We start from the raw sequence: 14642 nt of genomic DNA on the forward strand, positions 1-14642 counted from the left end.
GTCAAAGGGAACACTTGAATACTCAGACGAAAAGTGAAGAAGACCTTTGTAGCAGGCGAGTGTGAGGGCGCTCTCCTTGAACTCGTTGGAGTGTGTGTTGATCCCGGCGCCGTACTCCAGCAGAACCCTGGCCACCTCCACGTGGCCCGCGCTCGCCCCCTCCATTAGAGGGGTGTGTCCGTTCTCATTGTGGTCCTCGATGTTGGCCCCCTCCTTTAGGAGAACCTTCACCACATCCACAAACCCCCCAGCACAGGCATACGTCAGGGCTGTGTTACCTACAGAGGGGGAGAGAGACCGTATGTCAGGGCTGTGTTACCTACAGAGGGGGAGAGAGACCGTATGTCAGGGCTGTGTTACCTACAGAGGGGGAGAGAGACCGTACGTCAGGGCTGTGTTACCTACAGAGGGAGAGAGAGACCGTACGTCAGGGCTGTGTTACCTACAGAGGGGGAGAGACCATACGTCAGGGCTGTGTTACCTACAGAGGGAGAGAGACCATACGTCAGGGCTGTGTTACCTACAGAGGGAGAGAGAGAGACCGTACGTCAGGGCTGTGTTACCTACAGAGGGGGAGAGACCATACGTCAGGGCTGTGTTACCTACAGAGGGGGAGAGAGACCGTACGTCAGGGCTGTGTTACCTACAGAGGGAGAGAGAGACCATACGTCAGGGCTGTGTTACCTACAGAGGGAGAGAGAGACCATACGTCAGGGCTGTGTTACCTACAGAGGGGGAGAGACCATACGTCAGGGCTGTGTTACCTACAGAGGGAGAGAGACCATACGTCAGGGCTGTGTTACCTACAGAGGGGGAGAGAGACCGTACGTCAGGGCTGTGTTACCTACAGAGGGAGAGAGAGACCATACGTCAGGGCTGTGTTACCTACAGAGGGAGAGAGACCATGAGGGAGAGAGACCATACGTCAGGGCTGTGTTACCTACAGAGGGAGAGAGAGACCATACGTCAGGGCTGTGTTACCTACAGAGGGAGAGAGACCATACGTCAGGGCTGTGTTACCTACAGAGGGAGAGAGACCATACGTCAGGGCTGTGTTACCTACAGAGGGAGAGAGAGACCATACGTCAGGGCTGTGTTACCTACAGAGGGAGAGAGAGACCATACGTCAGGGCTGTGTTACCTACAGAGGGGGAGAGACCATATGTCAGGGCTGTGTTACCTACAGAGGGGGAGAAAGACCGTACGTCAGGGCTGTGTTACCTACAGGGGGAGAGAGAGACCATACGTCAGGGTTGTGTTACCTACAGAGGGAGAGAAAGACCATACGTCAGGGCTGTGTTACCTACAGGGGGAGAGACCATACGTCAGGGTTGTGTTACCTACAGGGGGAGAGACCATACGTCAGGGTTGTGTTACCTACAGAGGGAGGGCTGTGTTACCTACAGTAGTGGCAAAAGTTTTGAGAATGACACAAATATAAATTTTCACAAAGTCTGCTGCCTCAGTTTGTATGATGGCAATTTGCATATACTCCAGAATGTTATGAAGAGTGATCAGATGAATTGCAATTAATTGCAAAGTCCCTCTTTGCCATGCAAATGAACTGAATCCCCCAAAAAATATTTCCAATGCATTTCAGCCCTGCCACAAAAGGACCAGCTGACATCATGTAAGTGATTCTCTCGTTAACACAGGTGTGAGTGTTGACGAAGACAAGGCTGGAGATCCCTCTGTCATGCTGATTGAGTATGAATAACAGACTGGAAGCTTCAAAAGGAGGGTGGTGCTTGGAATCATTGTTCTTCCTCTGTCAACCATTGTTACCTGCGAGGAAACACATGCTGTCATCATTGCTTTGCACAAAAAGGGCTTCACAAGCAAGGATATTGCTGCCAGTAAGATTGCACCTAAAGCAACCATTTATCGGATCATCAAGAACTTCAAGGAGAGTGGTTCAATTGCTGTGACGAAGGCTTCATGGCGCCCAAAAAAGCCCAGCAAGCGCCAGGACCATCTCCTAAAGTTGATTCAGCTGCGGGATCGGGGCACCACCAGTACAGAGCTTGCTCAGGAATGGCAGCTGGCAGGTGTGAGTGCATCTGCACGCCCAGTGAGACGAAGACTTTTGGAGGAAGGCCTGGTGTCAAGAAGGGCAGCAAAGAAGCCACTTCTCTCCAGGAAAAACATCAGGGACAGACTGATATTCTGCAAAAGGTACAGGGACTGGACTGCTGAGGACTGGGGTAGTCATTTTCTCTGATGAATCCCCTTTCCGAGAAGACAAGGTGAGCGCTACCATCAGTCCTGTGTCATGCCAACAGTAAAGCATCCTGAGACCATTCATGTGTGGGGTTCATGTAATTGTCAATAAAAGCCTTTGACACGTATGAAATGCTTGTAATTATACTTCAGTATTCCATAGTAACATCTGACAAAAATATCTAAAGACACTGAAGCAGCAAACTTTGTGGAAATTAATATTTGTCTCATTCTCAAAACTTTTGGCCACAACTGTACAGAGGGGGGGAGAGACCATACGTCAGGTCTGTGTTACGTGTGTTAGTGATGTTTAGATTTAATGCAACCCAATGGGTCGAGATGGGGTCGAGATGGTGCATAGGGACATGTTGTCCAAGCAGAAAAAAAAAAAAAAAAAAAAATTGGGACAAAGAATTATGACAAGAAATAACCAGCCGCACATTGAGGCAGATAGGAAAATGATAGAGGAATGTGTGTATTGGTACCGGTGGAGGACTGTGCGTTGGCGTCAGCCCCGTGGACCAGGAGCAGCTTGACGATGTCGACGTAACCGCCGCTCGCCGCCGCCATCAGGGGAGTGATGTCACCTTTAATCCCCCGGTCCTCCACGTTGGCATGCATTGCGAGCAGCACCTAACAACCAATCACAGCAGGGGTCAGAGCTCATACAATGTAAATGTATGCTGTAGAGATTGTGGGGGACTTAACCGCATTCTGACATAACCCGCAAAAAGAGGACACCTTTCACGGAAGTTACTGAAATTACTTATTGAAAAAGGACGATTACACACACTGCTCTCTCACGCACACACACCTGTGCGAGTTCATAGTATCCAGCAGAGCAGGCGAGGCAGAGAAGACTCTCTCCTTCCTCAGTGTGTTCGTTGACGCTCCGCCCCTCGTCTAGCAGCTTCCTCACGGCGTTCACGTCTCCGTCCGAACACGCCTCAGCTAGACTCCGGCTGAAAATAACCAGACTGCTACAATTACTGCCCCTGTGACAGGAGAACAAACACACACCTACACACTTCGTAATCAAACAGCTACAATTACTGCCACTATGACAAGAGAACACACACCCCTTACATACACACACACAATTAATGCCGCACACACACAGCTCATAATCACACTTCTGCTATTACTGTGAGAGAAACTACCAGACATTTGATGCTTGACTAAACTGTTTGATCGAGTAACATATTGATCACGGAGGTAATACATTGACTGACATTCAGATATTGACTGCTATATTCAGTTGGTCTCACATACTTGTCGGCCAGCGTTGACTGTGTTCTCTTCTCATGTATTGATAGACGTATTGACAGATGGACTGGGGTAGACACACACAGTTGAAGTCGGAAGTTTACATACACTTAGGTTGGAGTCATTAAAACTCGTTTTTCAACCACTCCACAAATGTCTTGTTAACAAACTATAGTTTTGGCAAGTTGGTTAGGACATCTACTTTGTGCATGACAAGTCATTTTTCCAACAATTGTTTACAGACAGATTATTTCACTTAATCACAATTCCGGTGGGTCAGAAGTTTACATACACTAAGTTGACTGTGCCTTTACACAGCTTGGAAAATTCCAGAAAATTATGTCATGGTTTTAGAAGCTTCTGATAGGCTAATTGACATAATTTGAGTCAATTGGGAGGTGTACCTGTGGATGTAGTTCAAGGCCTACCTTCAAACTCAGTGACTCTTTGCTTGACATCATTGGAAAATCAAAAGAAATCAGCCAAGACCTCAGAAAAGAAATTGCAGACCTCCACAAGTCTGGTTCATCCTTGGGAGCAATTTCCAAACGCCTGAAGGTACCACGTTCATCTGTACAAACAATAGTACGCAAGTATAAACACCATGGGACCACGCAGCCGTCATACCGCTCAGGAAGGAGACGCGTTCTGTCTCCTAATGTACTTTTGCGAAAAGTGCAAATCAATCCCAGAACAACAGCAAAGGACCTTGTGAAGATGCTGGAGGAAACAGGTACAAAAGTATATATATCCACAGTAAAACGAGTCCTATATCGACACAACCTGAAAGGCTGCTCAGCAAGGAAGAAGCCACTGCTCCAAAACCGCCATAAAAAAGCAAGACTACGGTTTGCAACTACACATGGGGACAAAGATCGTACTTTTTGGAGAAATGTCCTCTGGTCTGATGAAACAAAAATAGAACTGTTTGGCCATAATGACCATCGTTATGTTTGGAGGAAAACGGGGGAGGCCTGCAAGCCAAAGAAGACCATCCCAACCGTGAAGCACGGGGGTGGTAGCATCATGTTGTGGGGGTGCTTTGCTGCAGGAGGGACTGGTGCACTTCACAAAATAGATGGCATCATGAGGTAGGAAAATTATGTGGATATATTGAAGCAACATCTCAAGACATCAGTCAGGAAGTTAAAACTTGGTCGCAAGTGGGTCTTTCAAATGGACAATGACCCCAAGCATACTTCCAAAGTTGTGGCAAAATGGCTTAAGGACAACAATGTCAAGGTATTGGAGTGGCCATCACAAAGCCCTGACCTCAATCCTATAGAACATTTGTGGGCAGAACTGAAAAAGTGTGTGCGAGCAAGGAGGCCTACAAACCTGATTCAGTTCACCAGCTCTGTCAGGAGGAATGGGCCAAAATTCACCCAATTTATTATGGGAAGCTTGTGGAAGGCTACCTGAAACGTTTGACGCAAGTTATACAAAGCTACCAAATACTAATTGAGTGTATGTAAACTTCTGACCCACTGGGAATGTGATAAAATAAATAAAAGCTGAAAGAAATTATTAATAAATAAACTATTATTCGGACATTTCACATTCTTAAAATGAAGTGGTGATCCTAACTGACCTAAGACAGGGAATTTTTACTAGGATCAAGTATCAGGAATTGTGAAAAACTGAGTTTAAATGCATTAGGCTAAGGTGTATGTAAACTTCCGACTTCAACTGTACTTGTCGGCCTGGCCAGCGTTGAGTGTGTTCTCATGTATTGATAGATGTATTGATAGATGTATTGATAGATGTATTGATAGATGTATTGATAGATGGACTGGGATAGATACATACTTGTCGGCCTGGCCAGTGTTGAGTGTGTTCTCTGCTCTCATGCGCGTCAGGGCGGCAGCCGCCTCGTCCAGGGCACAGCTCACTGACGACGTCAGCCTCCGCAGCACCTCGGGATCTGCAAACGCTTTACCATCCGCAGTTGACAGTTTACCAATGCCTTCCGGGTTAAAGGTCATCACAGGAAACACAGGCATGGGGGCAAAACCACACCAAAGAAGCCAGGCAGGTGATCGTAGAGGCAAGTCCAGCCAATCCAATGTTAGTAGCGGCATTCATAACAAAAAATACAAAACAAAACACAAGCATGGGTTAGATTCAAATCAGGAAAATAGATTTGACAAGCTTAACAGTCTTGGGTATATACACTGAGTGTACAAACCATGACACATAGTGCTCTTCCATTAAATAGACTGAGCAGGTGAATCCAGGTGAAAGCTATGATCCCTTATTGATGTCACTTGTTTAATCCCCTTGAAATCAGTGTAGATGAACGGGAGGAAACACGTGAAAGTTGTTTTTAAGCCTTGACACATTTGAGCCATCGATTGTGTGTGTGCCAAGAACTGCAACGCTGCCGGGTTGTTCACGCTCAACAGTTTCCTGTGTTTATCAAGAATGGTCCACCACCCAAAGGACATCCAGCCAACTTGACAACTGTGGGAAGCATTGGAGTCGACATGGGCCAGCATCCCTGTGGAAACGCTTTTGACACCTTGTTGAGTCCATGCCCCGACGAATTGAGGCTGTTCTGAGGGCAAAAGGTGTTCCTAATATTTTGTACACTCTGTGTATGTCTATATGTCCAAACGTCTTGGTCTAGAGGCATTTTCACATGAAGTAATGTGAAAGTATTTCAACCTTTCCCCCTGAGAAGCCAGGTGAAAATGTAGACATATGTCCTCCACCGACTGAACCAGTCCTCACAGATCTAACCCCTGGGGGCTACACGAGAGTCTAAGCTATGGGTTAGGGTGCTACCTAAAGGGAAAAGGGCTGGCTAGTGTCTAGGGGGCTGGCTAGTGTCTAGGGGGGTGGCTAGTGTCTAGGGGGGTGGCTAGTGTCTAGGGGGGTGGCTAGTGTCTAGGGGGGGGTAGGGTGTGCCTAGTGTCTAGGGGGCTGGCTAGTGTCTAGGGGGCTGGCTAGTGTCTAGGGGGGTAGGGGGTGCCTAATGTCTAGGGGGGTGCCTAGTGTCTAAGGGGGTAGGGAGTGGCTAGTGTCTAAGGGGGTAGGGAGTGGCTAGTGTCTAGGGGGCTAGCTAGGGGCCAGAAGGGTAGGGGGCTAGCTAGGGGCCAGAAGGGTAGGGGGCTAGCTAGGGGCCAGAAGGGTAGGGGGCTAGCTAGGGGCCAGAAGGGTAGGGGGCTAGCTAGGGGCCAGAAGGGTAGGGGGCTAGCTAGGGGCCAGAAGGGTAGGGGGCTAGCTAGGGGCCAGAAGGGTAGGGGGCTAGCTAGGGGCCAGAAGGGTAGGGGGCTAGCTAGGGGCCAGAAGGGTAGGGGGCTAGCTAGGGGCCAGAAGGGTAGGGGGCTAGCTAGGGGCCAGAAGGATAGGGGGCTAGCTAAGGGCCAGAAGGATAGGGGGCTAGCTAGGGGCCAGAAGGATAGGGGGCTAGCTAGGGGCCAGAAGGATAGGGGGCTAGCTAGGGGCCAGAAGGATAGGGGGCTAGCTAGGGGCCAGAAGGGTAGGGGCGAGGTGCTTGGGGGCCTGTATGCTAGCAGGGCTCTGTCTTGTGAATTATAGATGAGACTGGTGGACTAGCACTGTGTGTGTAGAAGGTGTTGGACAAGACAGCCACAGCAGGGAGAAAAGCAGGAATGTCATACACGAGTGTGTGTGACTGGGAGAGGGGGAGGGAAGAGAAAGCCAGCAGAAGAGAGGGAGAGGACCGAGATGCAGGGAAGGGAGGGAGGAGAGCAAAAGAGAGAAGCAGGCAGGAGGAGAAAAAAAAACAGACTGTTTGTTCCGTTAACATACTGAAGGACCTCTTTCACAAGGACCAAGACACACTTCCCATCCAGGGACGGCAGCCAAGCCAAAATACTGTGTGCGTGTCCGTTGACATGAGACAAGGGACAAAGTGAGAGCAAGCTAGCAAGAGAAAGAACCCCCCCCTCCCCAAAATACGTAAATGCCAAAAGAATCAGAAAAAAGCTACGTTGGGTTCAGAGCTCAAGACAGCAGCCATACAGTACGACACCATCTTTGTACCAGAAAAGTTCAGAAGTGGGTGGGTCCTGCCAGTCAGTGTTTATATCACCACTACCCTGCCTGTGTGAGTGAGTCTAAACTTAGCCGACACCTGGCTGTCAGAAGGATTTTACAATGTTGCCCCAGGCGGGCAGGCAGGGCAGGGCAAGTAGTGGAGGGCTGAGGACTGGGTGGTTGATCGTTGTATTGTCCTGTCTCAACAACATCACCACGGCTTTTGACAACAAGCAGCATTGTGCGGCTGTTTTTACTGATCTGGCCAAAGTCTTTGATTCTGTTAACCACTGCATCCTGATCAAAACAGTCAGCGACATATGGCTCTGAGGATTGTCTAGCCTAGTTTGAAAACTATTTCTCTGGCCGTGTACAATGTGTACAATCCAAGGGGCTGCTTTCTAACCCACTGGCTGTATCTACGGGAGTTCCACAAGGATAGATTCTTGGGCCGACCCTATTCTCGGTGTATATTAAGAATGTGGCGCATGCTTCTGGTGACCCTCATCCACCTTTATGACACTATCCTGTACACAACTGGCCCCTCCCTGAACACGTGTAACCACCCTACAACATCCAACATACCTTCTCTGACCTTACCAATACCAAAAAAAGGAAATGCATGCTCTTCAACCGGATCTTACCTCAACCTGCCTAGTCTCCTAACATTCTCAACCTCATTCCATACACACATCACCCACCTATAGTCTAAATTTACATCCAGAATTGGTTTCCTAAACCGTGACAGAACATCCTTCACCCACTCTGCCAAGCACACCCTTGTAAAAATGGCCATACTGCCAATCCTGGACTATGACGATGTAGTTTACAGGCTTGCCCCCAAAACAACTTGTAATTTACCACACTGCCATTCGCTTTGTTACCAGTGCCCCCTTAAACACTTATCACTGTGACCTTTACACCCTGGTCAACTGGCCCTCGTTAACATACACGACACCAGACCCATTGGTACCAAAGTCCCTCATTGGCAAGTCCCCCCTCTACCTCAACATCTCCACTACCAATAGCAACCTGCTCTCTGGTAGAGGCATTGTACTGGTCATTCCAAGCCCAGCACTTCCTGTAGCCATCAATCATTCCAGTTTTCCGCTGCCAACGACTGGAACGAGCTGCATAAGACCTTCAAACTCGACACATTCAAGCCACCACACTCCTTTAAAAACCGTACCTGATCTGCTGACTGATCAATATGCCTGCTGATCATTGTCTGCCGTGTTGACATTATTGCCTCCTGTTATTGTGGTATTTCTGCACTAACCCAGTGTGAATGTTTCTCATTAGTGCGGCAGCTAGCCTAGCGGTTAAATCGTTGGGCCAGTAACCAAGAGGTCCCTGGTTCGAATACCCGAGCATTCAAGGTGAAAAATCTGTCGATATGTCCTTTAGCACTTAACCCCAATTTGCTCCAAGGGCGCCGTACTACTATGGCTGACCCTGTAAACCACCACGTACTACTATGGCTGACCCTGTAAACCACCACGTACTACTATGGCTGACCCTGTAAACCACCACGTACTACTATGGCTGACCCTGTAAACCCCCACGTACTACTATGGCTGACCCTGTAAACCCCCACGTACTACTATGGCTGACCCTGTAAACCACCACGTACTACTATGGCTGACCCTGTAAACCACCACGTACTACTATGGCTGACCCTGTAAACCACCACGTACTACTATGGCTGACCCTGTAAACCACCACGTACTACTATGGCTGACCCTGTAAACCACCACGTACTACTATGGCTGACCCTGTAAACCACCACGTACTACTATGGCTGACCCTGTAAACCACCACGTACTACTATGGCTGACCCTGTAAACCACCACGTACTACTATGGCTGACCCTGTAAACCACCACAAACTACTATGGCTGACCCTGTAAACCACCACGTACTACTATGGCTGACCCTGTAAACCACCACGTACTACTATGGCTGACCCTGTAAACCGCCACGTACTACTATGGCTGACCCTGTAAACCACCACGTACTACTATGGCTGACCCTGTAAACCACCACGTACTACTATGGCTGACCCTGTAAACCACCACGTACTACTATGGCTGACCCTGTAAACCACCACGTACTACTATGGCTGACCCTGTAAACCACCACGTACTACTATGGCTGACCCTGTAAACCACCACGTACTACTATGGCTGACCCTGTAAACCACCACGTACTACTATGGCTGACCCTGTAAACCACCACGTACTACTATGGCTGACCCTGTAAACCACCACGTACTACTATGGCTGACCCTGTAAACCACCACGTACTACTATGGCTGACCCTGTAAACCACCACAAACTACTATGGCTGACCCTGTAAACCACCACGTACTACTATGGCTGACCCTGTAAACCACCACGTACTACTATGGCTGACCCTGTAAACCGCCACGTACTACTATGGCTGACCCTGTAAACCACCACGTACTACTATGGCTGACCCTGTAAACCACCACGTACTACTATGGCTGACCCTGTAAACCACCACGTACTACTATGGCTGACCCTGTAAACCACCACGTACTACTATGGCTGACCCTGTAAACCACCACGTACTACTATGGCTGACCCTGTAAACCACCACGTACTACTATGGCTGACCCTGTAAACCACCACGTACTACTATGGCTGACCCTGTAAACCACCACGTACTACTATGGCTGACCCTGTAAACCACCACGTCACTGCACCTATCTGGTGTATGACAAAACATAGCTTTCTAGAAATAAATGGGGCGAATGTGTCAAAATGGTGTTAAACCAAAATAAAAATGACTTTCATGCGTTCCACATGTAGAGGAATAATATGCAAATTGACCCATAACTCCACCTAAACAACATAGGCCTATACACTAGATGACCACAAGCAAGCAGTAAAATTAGATTTAAAAAAACAGATGAAAAAAAAATATTATGGAACAGCGGGGACTGTGAAGCAACACAAATATTGGCACAGACACACGCATGCATATACACACACAATAACATACGCACTATACATACATATGGATTTAGTACTGTAGATATGTGGAAATGGTGGAGTAGGGGCCTGAGGGTACACAGTGTGTTGTGAAATCTGTGAAAGTATTGTAATGTTCTTAAAATTGTATAAATTGCCTTAACTTTGCTGGACTCCAGGAAGAGTAGCTGCTGCTTTGGCAGCTAATGGGGATCCATCATTTAAAAATAGTTAGTTTTTTTTAAAGAATGTGGACACCTGCTCGTCGAACAACTCATTCCAAATTAATTGGCATTAATATAGAGTTGGTCCTCCCTTTGCTGCTATAACAACCTTGACTGTTCTGGGGAGGCTTTCCACTAGGTGTTGGAACATTGCTACGGGGACTTGCTTCCATTCAGCTACAAAAAAAAGCATTAGTTAGGTCGGCCACTGATGTTGGGCGATTAGGCCTGGCTCGCAGTCGGCATTCCAATTCATCCCAAGGGTGTTCATTGGGGTTGAGGTCAGAGCTCTGTGCAGGCCAGTCAAATTCTTCCACACCGATCTCAACAAACCATTTATTGTATGCTGTAGCATTAAGATTTCCTTTCACTGGAACAAGGGGCACGAACCATAAAAAACAGCCCCAGACCATTATTCCTCCTCCTCCAAACGTTACAGTTGGCGCTATGCACCGGGGCAGGTAGTGTTCTCCTGGCATCCGCCAAATCCATATTTGTTCGTCGGACAGCCAGATGGTGAAGCGTGATTATTCACTCCAAAAAAACGCTTCCACTGCTCCAAAGTCAGTGGAGCAGGTTGAGAGCTTCAAGTTCCTCGGTGTCCACATCACCAACAAACTAACATGGTCCAAGCACACCAAGACAGTCGTGAAGAGGGCACGACAAAACCTATTTTTCCTGAGGAGACTTTAAAGATTTGGCATGGGGTCCTCAGATACTCAAAAAGGTTCTACAGCTGCACCATCGAGAGCATTCTGATTGGTTGCATCACTGTCTGGTATGGCAACTGCTCGGCCTCCGACCGCAAGGCACTACAGAGGGTAGTGCGTACGGCCCAGTACATCACTGGGGCTAAGCTGCCTGCCATCCAGGACCTCTATACCAGACGGTGTCAGAGGAAGGCCCTAAAAATTGTCAAAGACTCGAGCCACCCTAGTCATAGACTGTTCTTTCTGCTACCACACGGCAAGCGGTACCAGGGCGCCAAGTCTAGGTCCAAGAGCTTCTACCCCCCAAGCCATAAGACTCCTGAACATCTAATCAAATGGCTACACAGACTATTTGCATTGCCCCCCTCTTTTACACTGCTGCTACTCTCTGTTGTTATCATCTATGCATTGTCACTTTAATAACTCTACCTACATGTACATAGTATTGGAGGTGTACCTCTGGATGTATTTCAAGGACTACCTTCAAACTCAGTGCCTCTTTGCTTGACATCATGGGAAAATCAAAAGAAATCAGCCAAGACCTCAGAAAAAACATTGTAGACCTCCATAAGCCTGGTTCATCCTTGGGAGCAATTTCCAAACGCCTGAAGGTACCACATTCATCTGTACAAACAATAGTACGCAAGTATAAACACCATGGGACCACGCAGCCGTCATACCGCTCAGGAAGGGGACGCGTTGTGTCTCCTAGAGATGAACATACCTTGGTGCGAAAAGTGCAAATCAATCCCAGAACAGAAAAGGACCTTGTGAAGATGCTGGAGGAAACAGGTACAAAAGTATCTATATCCACAGTAAAACGAGTCCTACATTGACATAACCTGAAAGGCCGCTGAGCTAGGAAGAAGCCCCTCCAAAACCGCCATAAAAAAGCAAGACTACAGTTTGCAACTGCACATGGGGACAAAGATCATACTATTTGGAGAAATGTCCTCTGGTCTGATGAAACAAAAATAGAACTGTTTGGCCATAATGACCATCGTTATGTTTGGAGGAAAAAGGGGGAGGCCTGCAAGCCGAAGAAGACCATCCCAACCGTGAAGCACGGGGGTTGCAGCATCATGTTGTGGGGGTGCTTTGCTGCAGGAGGGACTGGTGCACTTCACAAAATAGATGTCTTCATGAGGAAGGAAAATGATATATATATATAAATAAGTGTATATTATTTTTTGTAAACATTGTATATTTTATGTATTTGTACTATCTCTCTGTATATAGTGTGTTCTATGTTTGTGGTATTGTGTATTGTCCTGTTCTCTGCTGTAATGTTATACCTCTCTGCCAGGTCGTCAATCTAAATGAGAATTGGTTCTCAATTGACTTGGTGAAATAAATCATTAATGCAGCACAGAAACTGCGTCCGAAACGCCAGCCCATTCCCTATATAGTGCACTACTTTTTAACATCAGGACCCATAGACCTGTGGGATAGGGAAGAGGGTGCCATTTTGGACACGGCCTGTGTCTCAGAGAGAGAGAGAAGAAATGTCATTTGCATTTTGTGTTGTGTTGATATTTAACAAAAAGCTTTAAGATAATTGAATACTGTGTTACCTACCGTAAAACCTAGACACACCCTGGTCCATATAAACACACACACGTTTACCCATAAGCACCTGCTCTACCACTACAACAGTCAAGAGCCAGACACATGTAGGCTATGCACACTGTTAGCACACACTAACAAAGACATCCACATGTTGACATTAGAAACATGGACATCTCTCTTTCTGGCTTTTCTCCTGTTTGAAACAGCTCCTGCCTTCCTCTGAAGTAATCAGTGATCTAACGTGATCTGATGGTGGGTGACAGCTATGCTGTGTTAGATGCAAATAACCACACGTTTACTTCAATGGATCAAACAGAACTGTGACAGTCTGCAAGGCAAGGTGTCAGGTTTGTGGGAAGTACTAGAGGGGGCGAGCTGGGATCTGGTTGGGTGGAATGGGGTTGCTGGTGGGGTACTTTCATGTCTAGTAGGGTTAGATAGAATTGGTTTGGATAGGGTACTAGGCCTAAATCTTAAGGTGAAGTGAGTTTGAATTGACTTTGGGACAGGGCTGAAGGCAGGTTTGGGACAGGGCTGAACAGTGGGATTGGGCCCAGTTGGGTTCTGAACAACATGGGTCAGGGTTAGGGCCCAGAGTGGTACTTCAAGCCTCTAGCAGGGCCTTGAGGCGGGCCTAGGTCTCTGCGTCTAGGTCAGGGGTAGAGGTCAGGGTTTAGAGGTCGTACCTGCAGCCTCCAGCAGGGCCTCGAGGCAAGCCTGTGTCTCTGGGTCTAGGTCAGGGGTAGGGGTCAGGGTTTAGAGGTCGTACCTGCAGCCTCCAGCAGGGCCTCGAGGCGGGCCTGTGTCTCTGGGTCTAGGTCAGGGGTAGGGGTCAGGGTTTAGAGGTCGTACCTGCAGCCTCCAGCAGGGCCTCGAGGCGGGCCTGTGTCTCTGGGTCTAGGTCAGGGGTAGAGGTCAGGGTTTAGAGGTCGTACCTGCAGCCTCCAGCAGGGCCTCGAGGCAAGCCTGTGTCTCTGGGTCTAGGTCAGGGGTAGGGGTCAGGGTTTAGAGGTCGTACCTGCAGCCTCCAGCAGGGCCTCGAGGCGGGCCTGTGTCTCTGGGTCGACGGTGCGGAGGTCCACCCCGTCTGTGGCGCTGGACAAAAGCAACTCGGAGGCCGTCTTCATGATTGGGTTCTCCAAGTCCTCCTGGTCCAAGATAAATGACTCCACCTGGGGTAAGGAGAAGTGTAAGCAAAGCACAACATATAAAGCACATAACAGCAGACAGGGACAACTCACTCTTGATGTTGCATCTGCAGCCGACCCCAAAAATGTCTAATATTATATTACTTAAAAATCTGTATCCATAGTTGTTGATGAACAGAGTTAAATAAGACCTAAGACTGGAGTCTAATGTAAACAAGCACAGCTCTTCAGGTTGACTGGTGTCCTCCGCAAAAACAGACTTATTTGCATGACTGGATATATATATGACCACATATTATGACCACATTGTGACGTTTTGGTCTTCGGCAAGTTCTTTTTACTTGTTATTTTTTTCGGCTGCTCATGTACACGAAACATCTTCTCAAGGCAAGCTGACGTCGGTAGCCGAAGTATACGCCCCTTCATCAGAAAAATGTCAACAGTAGGGATTCTTCAATTAAGCGTTTGTTGTCATTCAACGAGAGACTAATCATTTTCATGCACA

General features: G+C 47.9%; 1 protein-coding gene across 19 annotated transcripts in view; it reads right to left on the reverse strand.

The window, feature by feature from the left end:
* LOC139581639 (ankyrin repeat and KH domain-containing protein 1-like) overlaps nt 1-14642 on the reverse strand; it is a 63015-nt gene that overhangs the window by 32355 nt on the left and 16018 nt on the right. For 12 of the 19 annotated variants that reach the window (XM_071411617.1, XM_071411616.1, XM_071411605.1 and 9 more), the window contains exons 2-6: nt 14008-14161; nt 5296-5452; nt 3035-3197; nt 2706-2853; nt 45-278 (exon numbers count right to left, since the gene is read on the reverse strand). In XM_071411617.1, the coding sequence (XP_071267718.1) occupies nt 45-278; nt 2706-2853; nt 3035-3197; nt 5296-5452; nt 14008-14161 (856 nt within the window). Of the gene's footprint in view, nt 1-44; nt 279-2705; nt 2854-3034; nt 3198-5295; nt 5453-13675; nt 13769-14007; nt 14162-14642 lie in introns of those variants that run through there. The other 7 variants (XM_071411620.1, XM_071411613.1, XM_071411609.1 and 4 more) reach the window with 4 other exon arrangements.

Source organism: Salvelinus alpinus, chromosome 7 (assembly GCF_045679555.1).
Source record: "Salvelinus alpinus chromosome 7, SLU_Salpinus.1, whole genome shotgun sequence".
Taxonomy (NCBI): domain Eukaryota; kingdom Metazoa; phylum Chordata; class Actinopteri; order Salmoniformes; family Salmonidae; genus Salvelinus; species Salvelinus alpinus.